The 16,058-nt window shown below is 55.4% G+C and overlaps 1 protein-coding gene across 3 annotated transcripts in view; it reads left to right on the top strand.

Moving 5' to 3' along the window:
• Window positions 1-16,058, top strand: part of LPIN1 (lipin 1) — a 126,120-nt gene that overhangs the window by 99,012 nt on the left and 11,050 nt on the right. For all 3 annotated transcript variants that reach the window (XM_059132617.1, XM_059132615.1, XM_059132616.1), the window contains 5 exons: window positions 105-184; window positions 5,338-5,464; window positions 6,545-6,693; window positions 7,177-7,263; window positions 15,228-15,380. In XM_059132617.1, the coding sequence (XP_058988600.1) occupies window positions 105-184; window positions 5,338-5,464; window positions 6,545-6,693; window positions 7,177-7,263; window positions 15,228-15,380 (596 nt within the window). The remainder of the gene's footprint in view (window positions 1-104; window positions 185-5,337; window positions 5,465-6,544; window positions 6,694-7,176; window positions 7,264-15,227; window positions 15,381-16,058) is intronic.

Genomic DNA, 16,058 nt, shown 5'->3' with positions numbered 1-16,058 from the left:
GGGCCATGCCCCAGGCGTTAGGAGAGCCCATCCTGAAACCCCAGCGGTGTCATGCAGGTCCCTCTCCTTGGTACCCTGTGACTCTCTCCTGTCTTCTTCTCCAGGAGAGCAAGCCGGAGCAGGGCTTGGCTGGGAAGAGCCACAGCACCGGGGAGCAGGCGTCGGCGCTCGGCATGGCCACCAGGTACAGCGCCAGTCCACGCGGGCTGTGGCGGCTCCATTCTGTGTCCCAGGGCATGTGCCCACCGGGTGCTGACAGGGTTCTTCAGAGACAGGCGGCCCTGGCTTGCGGCCCTGGCTTGCGGCCCTGGCTCTGTATTGACCCAGTGACCTGGAGCCATTTTCCCTCACATGGTTTCCCGTGATGGAACGGATGCAGTCGCCCCCTTCGACACCTGCCTGGCTTCTGGGGGGTCATGAAAGTAGAGCGTTTCTAGGGTCTTGGTGTGTGATGGCCCTGGACATAGAGTGCCACGGTGGTGATGATGACAGTGACGGTGGCAATGACAAAATGAGTGCTAACAGCAGCATGGGAGTAAGTTCCTTTCTGGAGGAAATTGCCTTTCTCTATGGTTTCAGTACTTACTGGGGCTTATCAGGGCTTTTCTCAGTATTGATACGATTCATAACTGATCACGTCTTGTCTTCGGATCAGTCTGTTTGTGTGGGATTTGAGGGTAGCTGCTCCGAGGGCACAGCCATCACACACTGGTTCTGATGCTGACACTGTACGTCGATGCTGAGTGAGCCGATGTGGCTCCTTTTACCTAGTGCCTTACCCTGGACTATGTACTCCAGCAAGTCTGAATCGCCTTTCTTATTTAGCAAGCAGCAAATACCAACAAGCTAAGGGGAGGCACAGTGCAGATCTCAGTCATTTTTGGATCCTAGAGGCTAAGCCAGTGGCTCACACACAGCGGGCACTTCGTAAGCATTGTTGAGTTTATGACTGAATCGGTAAGTTTTCGCAGCACATTATTGATCCGTAGGGAAGGCAGGCTCAGGCGGCACATCCTTAGCCTCCTGGCCATCGCTCTATATCCACAATCGTTCCTTGTGGAACTAGAAACCCATACAGGTAGAAGTAGGAAGAAACCTGATTTCTTCATTGCTCTGTGCATAGAAGAATGTGCGGGACCTTTTGAAGATGATTAAGAGGCCTCACCAGTTCTTGGCTAGAATCCCCGCGGGGACACCCTTGCTGTTTCCCATGGGGCGGGCCCGCCCTGCCGCTTCCCACCTGACCCTCTGCCCTTCCGCCCTGGAGGGGGAAGCAGAGTTGATTTTTCAGTTTTTTGCCCTCCATCCCCTGCTTGTTCTCTGGAAAGGGGCCATCAAGTGTGGTTTTCTGGATACCTTCCCGACCTGGAATGTTGAGTGTGACTTCGCGTGTGCTCGGGAGGGAGAGAGTGGTGTGTTCTAGAAGGAGTGCAGGCTGTGTTGTCCTGTGAGGGCACGTGCACAGCAGCCGGGCTGGAGGCCAGCGGACGGCCAGTGCGGTCGTTGTCCACGCCCGCGAGTGGACAGCAGCAGGCCACAGACACAGGGACAGGGAGTCAGACACATCTGGCTTAGAGTCCTGGCTCTGGGGAACTGGTTTCTGTATCCGACGGAGGAGCAGGTGTGACGCTCATGTGCAGAGCAGCGGGGGAGGCAGCCCAGGAGAGACACAGCACAGTGAGAGGGGACACGGGCGGAGGCCTCAGCCCGACCGTCCTGAGCGTTTAACCCTGGGGTTTAGTTTAGCTGCACTGGAAACATCTGCTCTCCTGGAATTCTTTCCAAGAACCATCTTTGTCTTAGCCACGATGTCCAAACGGGCAGGACATAGAGCAGAGGCTTACCTTCTGTGTGACCTTTGGTGAATCCACAAGCCCCACGGTGACTCCTCCTCCATCTGGGAAATGGGCTAAGAAAGATGCCCACCCCGTGGAGAGCAGCTGCTGTAATTCTCACGGCAGCTTCACGAGAAAGAGACCAGAATGCAAAACCCAGCAGGGCCACACAGGAGGTGTGCCTGCGGTGGCTGGTGGGGGCCGTCGGGAGGCGGCTCTCAGTGGACCTGGTCCAAGGTTGAAAAGGCACAGACCATGGGGTGCCTGGGTGGCTCAGTTGGTTAAGCAGAAGACTCTTGATTTTGGCTCAGGTCAGGATCTCAGGGTCCTGGGATTGAGCCCTGCATCGGGCTCCGAGCTCAGCTGGAAGTCTGCTGGAGATTCTCTCTCTCCCTTTCCTTTTGCCCCCCTGTGAGTGCACGCTCTCTCTCTTTCTAGAATAAATAAAAAAAAAAAAAAAAAAAAAAAAGGCACAGAACGTGACAGTGCGGCACACCAGGGCATCTGGTACTGGTCGGTCCTCTCCCTTTGCCAGCAGCCATGGGGAGGACCAGGGAGGTCGCTGGGGGTTGGGGGGTTGGGTAACGAGCAGCAAGACCCCGGGACGGCCCCTCCCGAGCTGTGGCATCGGCTGGCGAGGTTCGATGGAAGCAGTGCCGATTCTCTTACCACTCCTCTGAACATCGGCACAGATGCTGTTCCCTGTTAGCTAGCAGTCATCCAAGACCGTTCCCCGTTCTGAGCTAGTCACTACGCTTCTTGATTAAACCTGGAAGATGAAGCATTGACTTTTGCAAGAAGGAATTGAGATTTTGAAAGGTATTAACACAGAGTTCTTTGGAGAAATAGAAATCGTTTAATTTTTGCTGGTGTCGCAGACGCGGAGCCTCCCGGTCTGATCCGTGCAGCCGGCGGAGAGAAGGCGTTGGAGTGCTCTCCTGATTGACAGACGTGATTGGCAGAGTGGTCTCCGCAGTCTCCTAATTGAGCAAAATGCTTGTCACCACACAGTCATTAAAATACTGTTTGAAGAATGTGCACTGTGACAAGTGCGAAGTGAGGTGTTGTTCGCAGCTACTCTCTGAACACAGACTTTCGAGCGAGATGAGCCCTTTCGTTCTGTTGGTTTCTTCTTGCCGGTGTCGGAAAGTGGGCACCAGCTCATGGAGCCCTTGCAAGCATGGGGGCCGGGGCTGGGGGGCGCTGTTGCGTGCGGAGGAGGGGGACAGAGCCCCCAGAGGCCACCGCCTCGCCCCGAGCCAGCTCTGCCAGCAGCCAGCGTACGACTCCCGTTGCAGTGTTCGCGTCCGTTTCCCCTCGAACCTGGCGTGCTGCACAGAGTTGGTGGGTTCTTAAACATTTTTTTTTAAGCAGCCGATGGACATGAACAGCTTCTGAACCCTCCGAGCGGGGGCACACGTCAGTCTGGTGTCATCAGAGCTCTGCTTCCCATTGGCCTCTCCTCTCACTCCAGGCCGTTTGGGTGGAGCTGTGCTGTCGCCCGGTTCAGCGAGGGGCCTGCGGCCTGGTCTGTCTCTGGCTTCCCGCCTGGCTTCCCACAGGTCCGGCCAGGTCAGCTCCAGGGCTGTGTCTCCGCGACTGGGGATCTGTGGGCTGCAGGTTCAGAGGAGCCGGCATTGTTCACAGGAGCCGGGGGGTCGGGGGCAGAACTGGAAAGGACTGTGGCTTTGGAGCACATCATTGTACAGACGAGCGAGAGGCCCCGAGAGGAATCCTCTGGTCGTGAGGCCGTCCGTGAGTGGGGCTCCGTCTCCCAGTCCTGTCCTTCCTGTCTGGTGCTGTTTCCTGAGTGTGCTGGTGGGAGTGACACGGTTTGCTCCTCTCCGTTTTGAGATGAGGGAAGCAGGGCTGCAAGGAGCAGCAGCTGGGGTGGGCGCCAAGCTGGTTCCTGTGCGGTGCCCGCCGGGGCTTCTCAGGTCCCAGCCCCCGTGCTGTTTTCACTGCATCTGGAAACCACGTCATGTCACGGGTTCGATCCATGCACACGTAGCCCAGCCCGGCCCCGCCACGTACTGAGCAGGATGCCAGCCGTCATGTCAGCGACCTGTCCCTGTGGCTCGTTCAGCACAGTCACCGTATCTGGTGACAGCCAAGTCTGCTTTCCCATCAGAGCTCATGTCCTGCTGCGTTGTGATGGTTTAGACGAAGCGCCCGGGCAGAGCAGGGGCCGGTCTGTCTGCCGTATCCACCGCGGCCAGCACAGCACCAGGAGCATCCGGTGACCGAGCTCCAGGCCTCCAGCCCGCAGCCCACGGGCTCCCTCTTGTGGGGCAGCGCAGCAGGCGCCCGGGGAAGGGCCGCTCATTCTGGGTGTGGAAAGAGGCCCGTCTCCTCTCAGAAATAACGGGGACGTGGGTGCTGTGTCCTCGTGTCCTCCCTCAGGTCTCCCTAGTTTGGGACGGTCCTGGATTGCCGGGACTGCTCCGGAATGAACACGCAGGGCGAGTAAGCAACGGGCTGCACGGGAGGGGGAGGGAGGCGGGAGTGAGCGGGAGGTCGGAGGACTAGAGGGCTTGAGCGTTGAGAGTCGGAGCTCGTCCAGATACAAAGATTAGGTGCAGCTCCCAGGAGGGTCAGTCTTGCGTGGAGGGGTGCTGGAGCCGGAAGCCTCGTGGGGAGGTGTGCGCCCGAGGATGGGACCTGCCTGCTCGGGGCCACTCGGCCCTTCCCACGCAGCCTTAGCAAACAGTTAGTACTCCGTATGGTGTTGAGACGTTGGGACGGCAACAGTCGCAGGAAGCAGGGCTACCGCTGCCGGCTGGGGGTTATGCTCAAGCTGGGTTTGGCTGAGGGACAACTAATGACTGGTAGGCCTGTAAGAGCCATTTAAAGAGAATGAGCCGGCTTCCCACCTGCGATCCCCAGTCTTGCACCAAACAGAGAAGTCCAGAGGAGTCTGGAGCCTTGGCCCCGTGGGTTTGCATGAGCGGATGAGGTGTGCAGCCCTTGCGGGTGGGACAGCCCGTTCAGGGCTTCCGGAGGAGGACTGATGCCTGCCTGCCTTGTCTCCACCTGTCAGGGGGTCCCGCAGTTTCCTAGTTGTCCGGGGATGTGCGTTTGGAGAGGTATAAGCATGGAGCCCATCAGTCGGGGTGTGTAGAAATCTGGACTTCTCCTTTCTTGGCCTGCAGCTTTGGACCTGGAATAGAACAGAATGTTTGCGAGCATCCTCCTGGGAAGGAGGGGGCCTAACTCTGTTTCTCAGCAAGAAGCAGCATCTTGGTTTAAAATAGAGTGATGATGGCTGGTAAACAGGGAAGTGAATGAGGAGCGGCAGCCCCAGATGAATAATGCAGGAGGCGGATGAATGGGGGTTAGTGAGCCTTCATTGATAAATGTAACGGCATATGGTAAATGACCACCCGAGAGACGGTACTCGGGAGACACCCGATTGCCTCCGTCATTGATTCCGGCCTAATGCATTTTTAATGGCTACCCAGATGCATTTCCTAATTGGTGATTACATCACTGTGTGTTCCAGAATAAAGCACGAATCGTCCTCCAGTGATGAAGAGCACGCAGCTGCCAAGCCATCAAGCGCAAGCCACCTCCCTCTGTTGTCCAACGTCAGCTACAGGAAGACCCTCCGGCTCACTTCCGAGCAGCTGGTGCGTGTCTGGTTCTCCTCTTGCCGTGTCGCGGGCGCTGGCTGAGGCGGGGCCGCCCAGACTCCGCGGCCTGGTGGTCTGGGTGCCCCTCCCGCTCCCTAGCCCAAGTTAAGCCCCTGGCCAGGCCGGCCCCATGGTCTCGCTTCCCTTTTGGCTTCCCTGTCGGAGCCCTGGAGCCTCCTGTTCTCAGGTGTCAGAGGAGGGCGGCCAAGGAGGCTGGTTTATCCTTAGATGTTGAAGGACTGATAGACCCGAAGCTCCCAGGCTCTTCCCATTTTTGGAGAGATGTTTGTTAACTCAGGTGCATCTCCTAAATTGGGGGAAATCAAGCACTTGCATTGGGGTTTAGAGAATTTCAGGTGGCAGGGGACCGTCATGGTCACAGTGTCCTCTTCTGTGGGGGTGTCAGACCCTTCTTTCCCTGGACAGTCAGTGAGCAAATATCCTCCCTCTTTTGTTTCAATCCTGAGAAGGGGGGTGGGGCTCAGCTGTGATGGTGTTTCATGGGAGAAGGTCAGGCCCAGACCCCCACTTGATGCCACCAGTGCACCCCTGCAGCCTGGCAGCCTCTGTGCCGCTGTGTGGCACGTGCTCAGGCCAGCGATGCCGGGGGACCTGAGTTGGCAGCCAGCGGGCATGCACGAGAGGGTCCCAGCAGTGAGATGCAAAACCACCGAAAGGTAATTTTGCTTTCCGTGTCTGCTGCGAATTCCTTGGGTCTGCGTTATTCAGGGAAACATATTTCCACACTTGGCTTTGTCTCTCCCATTGCGGCCCTTTTATTTATTCACAGAGTAGGAAGTGTGTCCCATTCTAAAGTGAATTCCTGTGGTCAGCCTTCTAGCCTGTCAGTCAACCCTGCAGGAAGCGGGTGAGCTTGCCTTATGGGGGGGCTGAAGGGGAGAGCCGGGTTCTGCCCAAATCCTGGCGAGAACCATGCTTACCTATAGGCATAATTATACAGTGGCCTAGGGTAGTGAGTTTAAGAAATAATCCTAATCTAGTGTCTCATGGGATGGAATCCAGATAGCCCTCAGTCTGGGCCTTCCCTCAAGTGGGCACATGGCTCGTGTTTTTCAGAAAAGCTTGAAGTTGAAGAATGGCCCCAATGACGTGGTGTTCAGCGTGACCACCCAGTACCAAGGCACGTGTCGCTGCGAGGGCACCATCTACCTGTGGAACTGGGACGACAAAGTCATCATCTCGGACATTGACGGGACCATCACCAGGTAGGTCTGGCTGCCTTGGGGGCCGTGGGTGAGTTCACCTTCCTGTGGAGCCCAGGCCCGGAGCTGGCATCTCTGTTCTCTGTGGTGCCATGGGGCTCGTGCAGTTCCGTTTCTGGTGCAGCCATGGAAACTTCGCTCCTCGCCCTAAACGGCTGTAGTTGGGGTGTGGCGCTCGCTCCCCCGAGGTTGCTCGTGTGGGTGATTCCCAAGAGCATCTTTGCAAATGGCCTTTTCTCTTTGATTTAGCAAGTCGTGGACTTGACGCATGGTCAGTGAGAAGGTGCCCTTTTGGGGGTTAACATATCCCCTCTGTGAGCGTTCTCCTCTGGTTACTCCAGGTTTTGGCTTTCTCTCCAGCGAGAAAGTCGTGAGTCCTGCCGACATATTTTATGAAGCGTTTCTGGTCTGGTGAATTGGAATGGGCTTTCTTCTCTGTTGTCCTGCCTTTTTTATTGTATTTTTCTCATTTCTGTCTTCATTTAGATCTGATACTCTTGGCCACATTCTGCCCACCCTGGGCAAGGACTGGACCCACCAGGGCATCGCTAAGCTGTACCATAAAGTGAGCCAGTAAGTACCGAGCGCCCGTCTCCATCTCCCGCGCGCTGCTGGTGCACGCACGACACCTTGCTCGCAGAAGCTCAACCTTGAACGTGACTTGCAACGAGGGGAACACCTCCGTCAAGCAGGGTCAGTGGGGGGTGGGGGGGATTCTGAGGACACAGTGAGCGCTCAGCCTGCCAGTTCCCAAGCATGAATTCGGTGCCAGAAGACAAGAAAGGAAGTGATAGGAGGCTCCCAAGTTCTTGGCCAAAGAAAGGTGGTGGCATTAGGGGAGGTCTTGAGATTCAGTCCATACTGAGGACTGTCCCCTCAGGTGAGGTGAGATGGCTGACAGTGGCCCAGCCACGTTGTTCGGGCTGAAAAAGTGTGGATTCCTGGCAGGTTTTGGCTGTGGTGCTGCTCTTGTCCACGAGCCTGGGGGGGTCCTCCGCTGTGTGGCCAAAGCGTAGGAGAGCGGCCGCTCTGGGGCCATACCTGGCATGTCCCAGGGGGAGCCTGGATCTTAAACTGCTGGCCTCTGTTGGGCACATGTTACTTCACTTACTAGCTTTTCCACATTACTATGAGAATTAATATCATTCTTTCCCTCAGAAGTGGTCGGTCTGCATTCCCAGCGGCTAATGGGAGGCAGGGTGCCTTCAGGCCTGGTCTGCTCAGTGCCACAGTCATTCCATTTACTCTGGTCTGGCTCTGGCGTAGGGCCCGTCCGGCACCCTCCCTCCCCACACTGGATTGTCACTTTCTCCATCTTTCTGTGGACTGAAGGCTCCTCACCCGTGAAACCTCTCCCTCTAGTGCTTTCTCTTCTCTAGCCGCTTGAGCTGGAAGGTGCCCTAGACCGATGCAGGACACCCCACCTTTCCCTGGCTGAGGAAGGTGAGGAATTACACACTAAGTGGGTGTCAGGCTGGAAAACCGGGCCCACGATTCCCAAGCTGATGTGCTCACCCCCCGGCCCATGGAGGTGACAGTGAGGGTTGGGAGTGGGCACTGAGAGTGCTGCCCGTACTCTGCGAGCACCGATGAAGGAAGCATAGTTTCCTGCCCCTCCTTCATTCACTCACCCAGCATTTATTGAGCGCCTGTTGTGTGCTCGGCCCAGTGACAGGTGCTCGGGATGTTGGGAAGTAGCCACCGCGTCTGGCCACCTGGGCCCTACGCCGCAGTGGGGGTGGCGTGGCTGGGATGGGGCCTCGTATCCTGGTGGGACTGAGGGCCTCTGATCTCTTAGGGGGCCCCCCTCATTGGCTTGACCTTACTTTTTCAGATTTCTTCTTCAAAAAATTACAAAAGTAGTACATGCTTCTTTAAAAAATGAAGAGAAATAAGCAAAATGAGAGAAATGGGAGAGTAGGAAGGTCATTATCTTCTTCCTCTCCAGCCTGCCGCCAAGCTAATCCACTTCCCGGAGTGGAGCCACGGTGCACAGTTTGGCTCTGTCTCGGTGTCCTTAAAATCCATTTCTGCTCTCCCCACGCCCCCCAACACATGCTCGCCTGCGTTCTTTAGTAATGCGTCTTTCTGTCCCTTCCGTGTAAGATTTACCTCATTTTCCAGTGCGGCCCCCGTTGTATAATGTGGATGAGCTGTGCTGTTTTAACTAGTCCTCTGTTGGTGCCCGGAGGAGGGAGTTTCCAGTGTTTTTCACTGTTTCCCAGACTGATGTGTGGGGTTCATTATGGAGGTTCATTATGTACGATGAGCCCATAAATAAATAAGAAGGCGCACGCATGTCGAGAGGGGCCTCTGTAAGGCCGATTCCCAGAAGTAGGACTGAGGGCGAGGGCCTTCGAAGATCTGATCGGTAGAGCCGGGTTGCCCTCTGCGGTCCCGTGGACGGCGCGTGTGCCGGTCTCTTCCCACAGCCTCACCGTGGCTGACCTCGCGGAGGAGGACTAATCCACCGGGAGCTCTGGACTGGCACGACACTGAACATTGCGTCTATTTTTAGTCGGAAGAAACCCTCATGAGTCAGGATACCGAGAAGCTCACAGCCTGAATCATTTTGGGCTTTGGAACATAAATCTACTCCTTCTCTTACTGTACATTAAAAAAGAAAAGAAAAGAAAAGAAAAAAGGCACAGTTGATTTCCCCCCACCCCCCAGAAAAGAGATTTTTTGGGAAGTAAAGTAGGGAAGCCTACCAGAGAACAGCTGAGCATCCTTGGTTCTGATTAACGGGCGTAGGGTGATTTTTGCCTTAACATTTTTCAGCTTGTGAGGCCCCGTGAAGATGTCACAGTCCTCACCACGTCCTTCCAGGCCAGAACTGGCAACCCTAGGCCACTGTTCCCTCTTCATTGAGCTCTTTGTGGAAACCCGGGGCTTGGCCTGGCGTGGGGTGCCAGTGCAGGTGGGGCGCTCCTGTGGCTGACTGTTGGTTCGACTGAACCCCCCCATCTGGGCAGCGCCCCACGTGCTTCCTCCTCCAGGGCCCTGGGCCGCTGCTGTGGGTCAGGGGCAGGGACTCAGGACTGGTCCCGCTGTGGGCTCCCTCTTCTCATGAGTCCAGGTCATTCTTATGTCCTCCTGGGACTGATTGCCCGCAGGCCTAGGTGGAGAGAGGTTAGCATGCCCGAGTACTAGGGATGTGATGCTGTTAACTTCAGGACTGGCCAACTGATCACTCTGTCTTTACGCTGCTTTTTCTAAATTTAGGCTGTACTTACATTTTAGGCCCTGCTGTATTTATCTGATGGAAAACCCAGTCTTGCAGATAGTCTCTTGCCTGAAAACAACAGAGAACCAGAGCAAATTTATTTACTTTTTTTGCCAAATGTAGTTACTTTTTTGAACGCAGTCAGCTGTGAGAAATTATCTGTAGGGCCGATTGTTACCTTGTTCAGAGGGTAGAAAACAGCTTGCGTGGTTATTGATTAAAAGAGAGGGGGCGTCCGGGTGGCTCAGTTGGTTAGGTGTCTGAGTCCTGGTTTCAGCTCAGGTCATGATCTCAGGGCTGTGAGATCGAGTCCACGTCCGGCTCCAGGCCGAGCGTGGAGCCTGCTCCAGAGTCTCTCTCCCGCACCCTGCCCCTCCCCACCTCCTCACCTGCACTCTCTCAAAGAAAGAAAAACCAAAACAGCTAGAGCCCATACCAGTGGCAGATATAAAACCCTCCTTCAGGTTCCAATATGTTCCATAAGTACAAGGTAAGTGAAGGACTATTTCCCAAAATATCTAGATCATTGAACCCATGGGATTTTTGGGGGCTCAATCTGGACAGTAATTGCTCTGATTTGGCACCTTAACTGATGCATATTTTTGTATCGGTGTAATAAAAATCTGTGCCGGTGCGATGACTCAGCGACCTGTGCTAGGTGGAGGGGTCCAGGGCCTGAAGAGGATGCCCAGGGCGGACCCCTCATTAGCAGGCTCGGTAGGGTCTCCGCTCTCCTGCCCACAGCGCTTGTGCTCTCCTCCGCTCGAGGTCTTCTTAGGTGACGGCGCTCACGACTGCTGCCGGCAGGGATGCGATGTTGGAGGGGGCCCTGGGGGGCCTGGGCCTTGAAAGTGACAGCCCTTAGAAGGCCTGCCCTGGATGACGGTCCTTGTCCCCACTCCCGGTTTGGGGTTCCTCACCTCCGAGATGGGAAGATGAGGCCAGCTGACCCCCAAGGCCTCTGCCAGGCCAAAAACTCGGAGCCACGGGTCACGGGTTCGTGGTCCCCGGGGTGTGCGTTCTAGCGGGACGAGCTTTTCCAAGCTGGGCCTCCGCAAGAGTCCCAGGTCTGAGCAGACTTCGGTCGCAGAGTCAGGCTGAGCACAACAAGTCTAAGTCTGGCGCCGAGCCTTCCATCCTTCCGGGAGCGGGGAATTACCCTTCCCCTAGGCCTGCAAGTGCGGCTACAGAGGTCCTTTTCTCCACGACTGTGCTCCCAACTGAGGGCGATTTTGGCCCCCAGGGACCCATGGCAATGTTCGGAGACCTTTCTGGTTGTCCCGCTTGGGGAGTGTCACGGACACCTATTAGGGGGAGGCCGGGGGTGCTGCTAAGATGTCCCACGGTGGGCATTGTTGGGGCTTCTGCCCTGCCCCCCAACAATTATGTATCCAGTCCAAGATGTCAGTAGTGGGGAAACTTCAGCCTAGAAGCTTATCTTGGCAGATAGCTTCAAAGATAATCTTTCCAAGCTATTTTAATATTGGCCTGGGCCAAGTGTTTTAAGGGAGATACAGAGGCTGGGACAGATGGAGAAACCGTTGGTGCGAAGCCTGGACGTGGAATGTTCTTTCCTTTTGGCTCTGGTATTCCCCCAAACCCTGTTGCAGTTGCTGAGATCTGAGGCGAGTAAGTGGGATCCCTGTGCGTGTTGTATTCTGCCTTCGCTGGCGCCGGTAGGTTTCCCCGTGTGTTCTTCTGTTCCTGAAGAGCAGGGCTGGGCGGGCCCTGTCCCGAGGCCAGCGGGAGCGCCCCCTGGGGGTGCGTTGATGGGGGTGCATTGCCCTTCTGAGTGTGGGGTCTTACCCCGAAGCTTCTCCCTGGAGAGTAAGCTCTGGTGACTGGTGCCACTGGAGCATTTGGTGGGATCACAGACGGCTGTCATGGGGGCGAAGGCTCCGCCACCAACTGGCATCGCCCCCCGCCCCCCACAGAGGATGTCTTCAGGCTGATTTTCCAGCCCTGTTTAGTAACGGCCTTTGAAGCAGGATACTTGCACAGTAAGAACAAGGCAGTAGCCTGATCAGACCGTGAAATGTATTTGAAAATCAAGTTTTGAATAAAATTATCATCTCAAGCCGCTGCAGGTGGCAGCTTTTAGGAACTTTGATGTGAAGAGCTATATACAGAAATAGTGTTTTTTTTAAAAATTGCATTAATTAGACAGCTAAAATACAAAGATGTTTAATTAAAAAGGTTGCTTGATTTTCAGATGCATCCCTGTATTCCAAACAAGCTGGTATTTCTGGATTCTCTTCGTCTTAAACCTTTCCTGTTTCCTGGTTTTAGAGAGCATATTATTCATTAAGCAAGTGTCGAGATGAGTTCCTTGACCAGCAAAGACGGTCCTTGGTGGAGCCGTGTGCCGGGTTGGAAGTGGGTAGTCTGTGTTCGTTCATGCAGCAAATATTTACTAAGCGTCTGTGACTTGCCGAGCACTGTATTTGGCTCTGGGGTTACAGCAAGGGATGAAACATAAGCCCCGCCCTCAGGGGGCTTATGGATTCGTGAGAAATACTGTCAAACAAGGGATTGTCCTCTAATATTAGTGATGAGTGCCACTAGGAAAAATAAAGCAGAGCAAGGGTTCGGTGTCTTCAGTGTCCGGAGTGTGGGGCGCGAGAGGGTGGTGGTTAAATGGAGGGGCAAGGGGAGGGTCCTCTGGGGAGGGGATGTGAGGGGAGGGAGGGAGCAGGCCTGAGGTGTGGGGAACAGTGTTCCAGGCAGGAGGAACAGCCCCCGCAGGTGCCCAGCACAGGAATGAGCATGGGGCACCTGACAGAGGGACAGAGGGACAGAGCAGATGGGGTTGGAGAGAGGGGCAGGGACCAGGTCTCGCTGGCCTTATAGGTCATGGCAAAGAATTTGGATTATATCTGAGGCACATAAGATTCTAGAGGGGTTTTGAGCATGATGTGAGTGGGTTTTGAGTTTCCTTCCTGAGTGCCTTGGTCTGGGGTTCCGGGTCGCTGTGGGCATAGAGGCAGGAGGCCCTGCCCCAGAGGTGTGCACGAGGGCTGTGGTGGTGACAGGGCACTTGGGGGGTGGTTTGGGGTCCTGGTTGGGGTGGGGTGAGGGGGCCCGCTGATGTAGGGGGGCTGGGAGGGTGGTGGTTGTGAGGAGAAGTAGAAACCCGGGCAGTCCTGAGGTTTGGCCTCACACCTGGGCTGGCGAGAGAGTGCCGCTGCTGAGTGGGGAGGTCGCGGCAGGAGCACCTGTGCTTGTTTGGGCTGTGGGTGCGTCACGTGGGAGGTACTGTTGTGTGCCCTGTGAGTAATGGGGGGTTTGCAGCTGCACGTGTTGGCCTGGAGCTTAAGAGAGAGGCCTGGAGTGGAAGACAGAGTTTAAAAATGTTGAGTGTATTTTATTTAGTCCAATATATGGAGGCTATTAGCATTTAAGCATGTAATCAATATAGAAATTCTTAATGGGATAGATCTTCTGTTTTTATAGGAAGCCTTTGAAACGTGGTATGCATTTTATATTAACAGCACATCTCATGTTGCACACTAAGCTTTCAGTGGTTTAGAGAAGTGAAATGGAGTCCTAATAAAGTAGTAAAGTTGCGTTTGATAGAAGAACATCTTGTGATCTGGTTTTCATGCCCAATGCTGTGGACACTCAATGCATGGGGCTGTCACACGGAGCAATTCTGAAATTCCCTATAGAGACCAACTGGGTGTCTGACAATTCAATTCAGGTCTGACCCCAACTACCCAGAAGTGGGGTGGATCCTCCAGGTTAGGGGCTCAGGCCCACAAGACAGCTCCCAACCCAGACACCAGCCGCAAGTAGGGGGTCCCTGGCTTACCCCCACTTTTCCCCTACTTGGCTTTGAATCAGGAGTCCCCACAACCCCCTATCTTAGGTTTATTAATTTGCTGTAATGGCTCAAAGAACTTAGGCAGACTCTTCGGTTTATTCTAGAGGGTACTAAGCAACAGCCAGTTGAAGAGGTACAATACACGAGGCAAGGCCTGGAAGGGTCTCCCCTCCGTGGGATTGGGGTGTCTCCCAGCACGTGGACACATTCACCTACTTCTTCAAACCATGAATCTCATTATTTAGGGGTTTTGTGGAGGTTCATTATGTAGGCATGACTGATCAAATCCTTGGCCATCGGTGATTGAGTTTGGTCTCCAGCCCTCTCCCTCTCCCCAGATTTGTGTGGGTGGGGCTGGTGGTGGGGCTGAAACTTCCAACCCTCCGGTTGCTCATTGGTTCCTATGGCAACCAGCCCCCCCCTTCCAAGGACTGCCTCATTAGCATAAACTTGGGCTGGAGGGCGGGACTTGTTTCGAACAGTAAATGACAGGTTACTCTGGAAATTCCAAGGGCTTAGAAGCTCCATGATGGGATGTGGGGATGAAGACCACATTTACTGTGTTGTTTCACAGCATCACGGATATCGTACACACCACCTCAGTCTGCATGGGGCGTAGAGAGCCTTCGGGGAGTGGGTGCGATCCCCTGGGGTGCTAGGTGCTGAGGAGGAGAGGGCCCCAGAACCCCGGGACTTGTGCCCATGGAGCCTGGGTGGAGACAGAGCCAGGGGGCTTGTGCGGGAAGCAGACCAGGAGATGGTCCCAGGAGCCAGGACAGAGGGTCCCAGAGGAACACTGGTCCCCCATGCCAGGTGCTGCCGGGAGGTCTGTCCACATGAGAACCGTGGCATCGCAGGGACCCGCAGGGCCAGCAAGGCAGGGGAACAAGTCTGCTTGGAGGTGGTGGATGGGCTGAGACGTACAGTCAGTGCAGGTACACAGCCCTTTGAAGGAGTTTGCTGCGAAGGGAGTGGGCGATTTGGTCTGGAAAGAGGGAAAACCTGAGAAGGGGGGCTTTGGTGCAGTGGTTGTTTTCAGGACGGATGAGAGAGGGTGGAGTGTGTATTTACGAGCTTGTAGGAACTACGCAGTCGAGGGGAGAATCTGACGGCGTGTGTAAGGGCGGGGGCTCGGTGCTGGCAGGTGGCGGTGGGGCCCTGTGCAGGGAGCGGGACGGGTAAGTCGGCCAGTTGGTGAATAGCCTCAGTTTCCCTAGCAGTAAAGACAAGGGAAAATGCCTACTGAACGAAGTTCCCGTGAGGATTAAACCAAGTGAGGGAATTGAAAGTGCTCCATTTCACTCCGTGAAATGCGTTTAGGCTCTGTTCTCAGTGCAAAAGAGTGTTTTCTCGAATGTGGCCTCCAGGTGGGGAAGGAAGCTTGCGGTAGTGCCGTTCTTTGTGACACATCGGGTTAGGGTTTGTGCGCACGCAGAGCTGTTCCCTGGGGCGATGCCATGACCCATGAATGCTTTGTCTCTTTTCCAGAAACGGCTATAAGTTTCTCTACTGTTCTGCGCGGGCCATCGGGATGGCGGACATGACGAGGGGCTACCTGCACTGGGTCAACGAGAGGGGCACGGTGCTGCCTCAGGGGCCCCTGCTGCTCAGCCCAAGCAGTCTCTTTTCGGCCTTGCACAGGTACGGCGCTCGGCGGGGGCCCCCTCGTGCCCCGGGGCTGCGGGCCAGTCCAGGCCCCTCTCCTCTTCCCGGCAGTGCTGCTGAGGAGAGCCTCCCAGCTGCTCTGCTGCAGCCCGTACGCCTGCCCCACAGCGGGTGCACAAAGTTCCCCCGAGATGCAGCTCTGGCTCAGTCACCCGGCCTCACCCTCCATTAGCTCATCACGGCGCTCGGGATCCGGTCCAGATCCGTTAGCTCGGCTCACGTGACTCTTCCTGATGGCCCCCTGCCCTCCTTTGTGGTTTTTAAAACTCAGTCACGCTGAACTGTCCCCGTTTTTCCGGAACAGTGTTCTCCACTTCAAGCCTGTTCACCTGCTGTCCTCCCCCTGAGGGCGGCTGCCGGGCTGAGTCCTAGCGACTCTGAGAGTCAACTTGCCTTCCATGTAATCGGGGACCTGGGCTGACTTAAGTGGCCCCTCGACCCGCCACCACCACTTACCCGGCCCTTGTCTCCCAGAAGAGTTCTTTTTAGTGGGAGTTCTGGTCACATATTTTGTTGTTGTTTTTAAAGATTTTATTTATTTATTTGAGAGAGAGTGAGAGTGGGAGTGGAGGGGAGGGGCAGAGGGAGAGGGAGAAGCAGACTCCCCGCAGAGCAGGGAGCCCAACCTGGGGCTCGATCCCAGGACCCCGGGAT

The sequence above is a fragment of the Mustela lutreola genome, chromosome 9 (assembly GCF_030435805.1).
Source record: "Mustela lutreola isolate mMusLut2 chromosome 9, mMusLut2.pri, whole genome shotgun sequence".
NCBI classification, from domain to species: Eukaryota; Metazoa; Chordata; class Mammalia; order Carnivora; family Mustelidae; genus Mustela; species Mustela lutreola.
The sequence above is the reverse complement of the archived record's forward strand: the minus strand, read 5'-3'. Positions and strand labels throughout refer to the sequence as shown.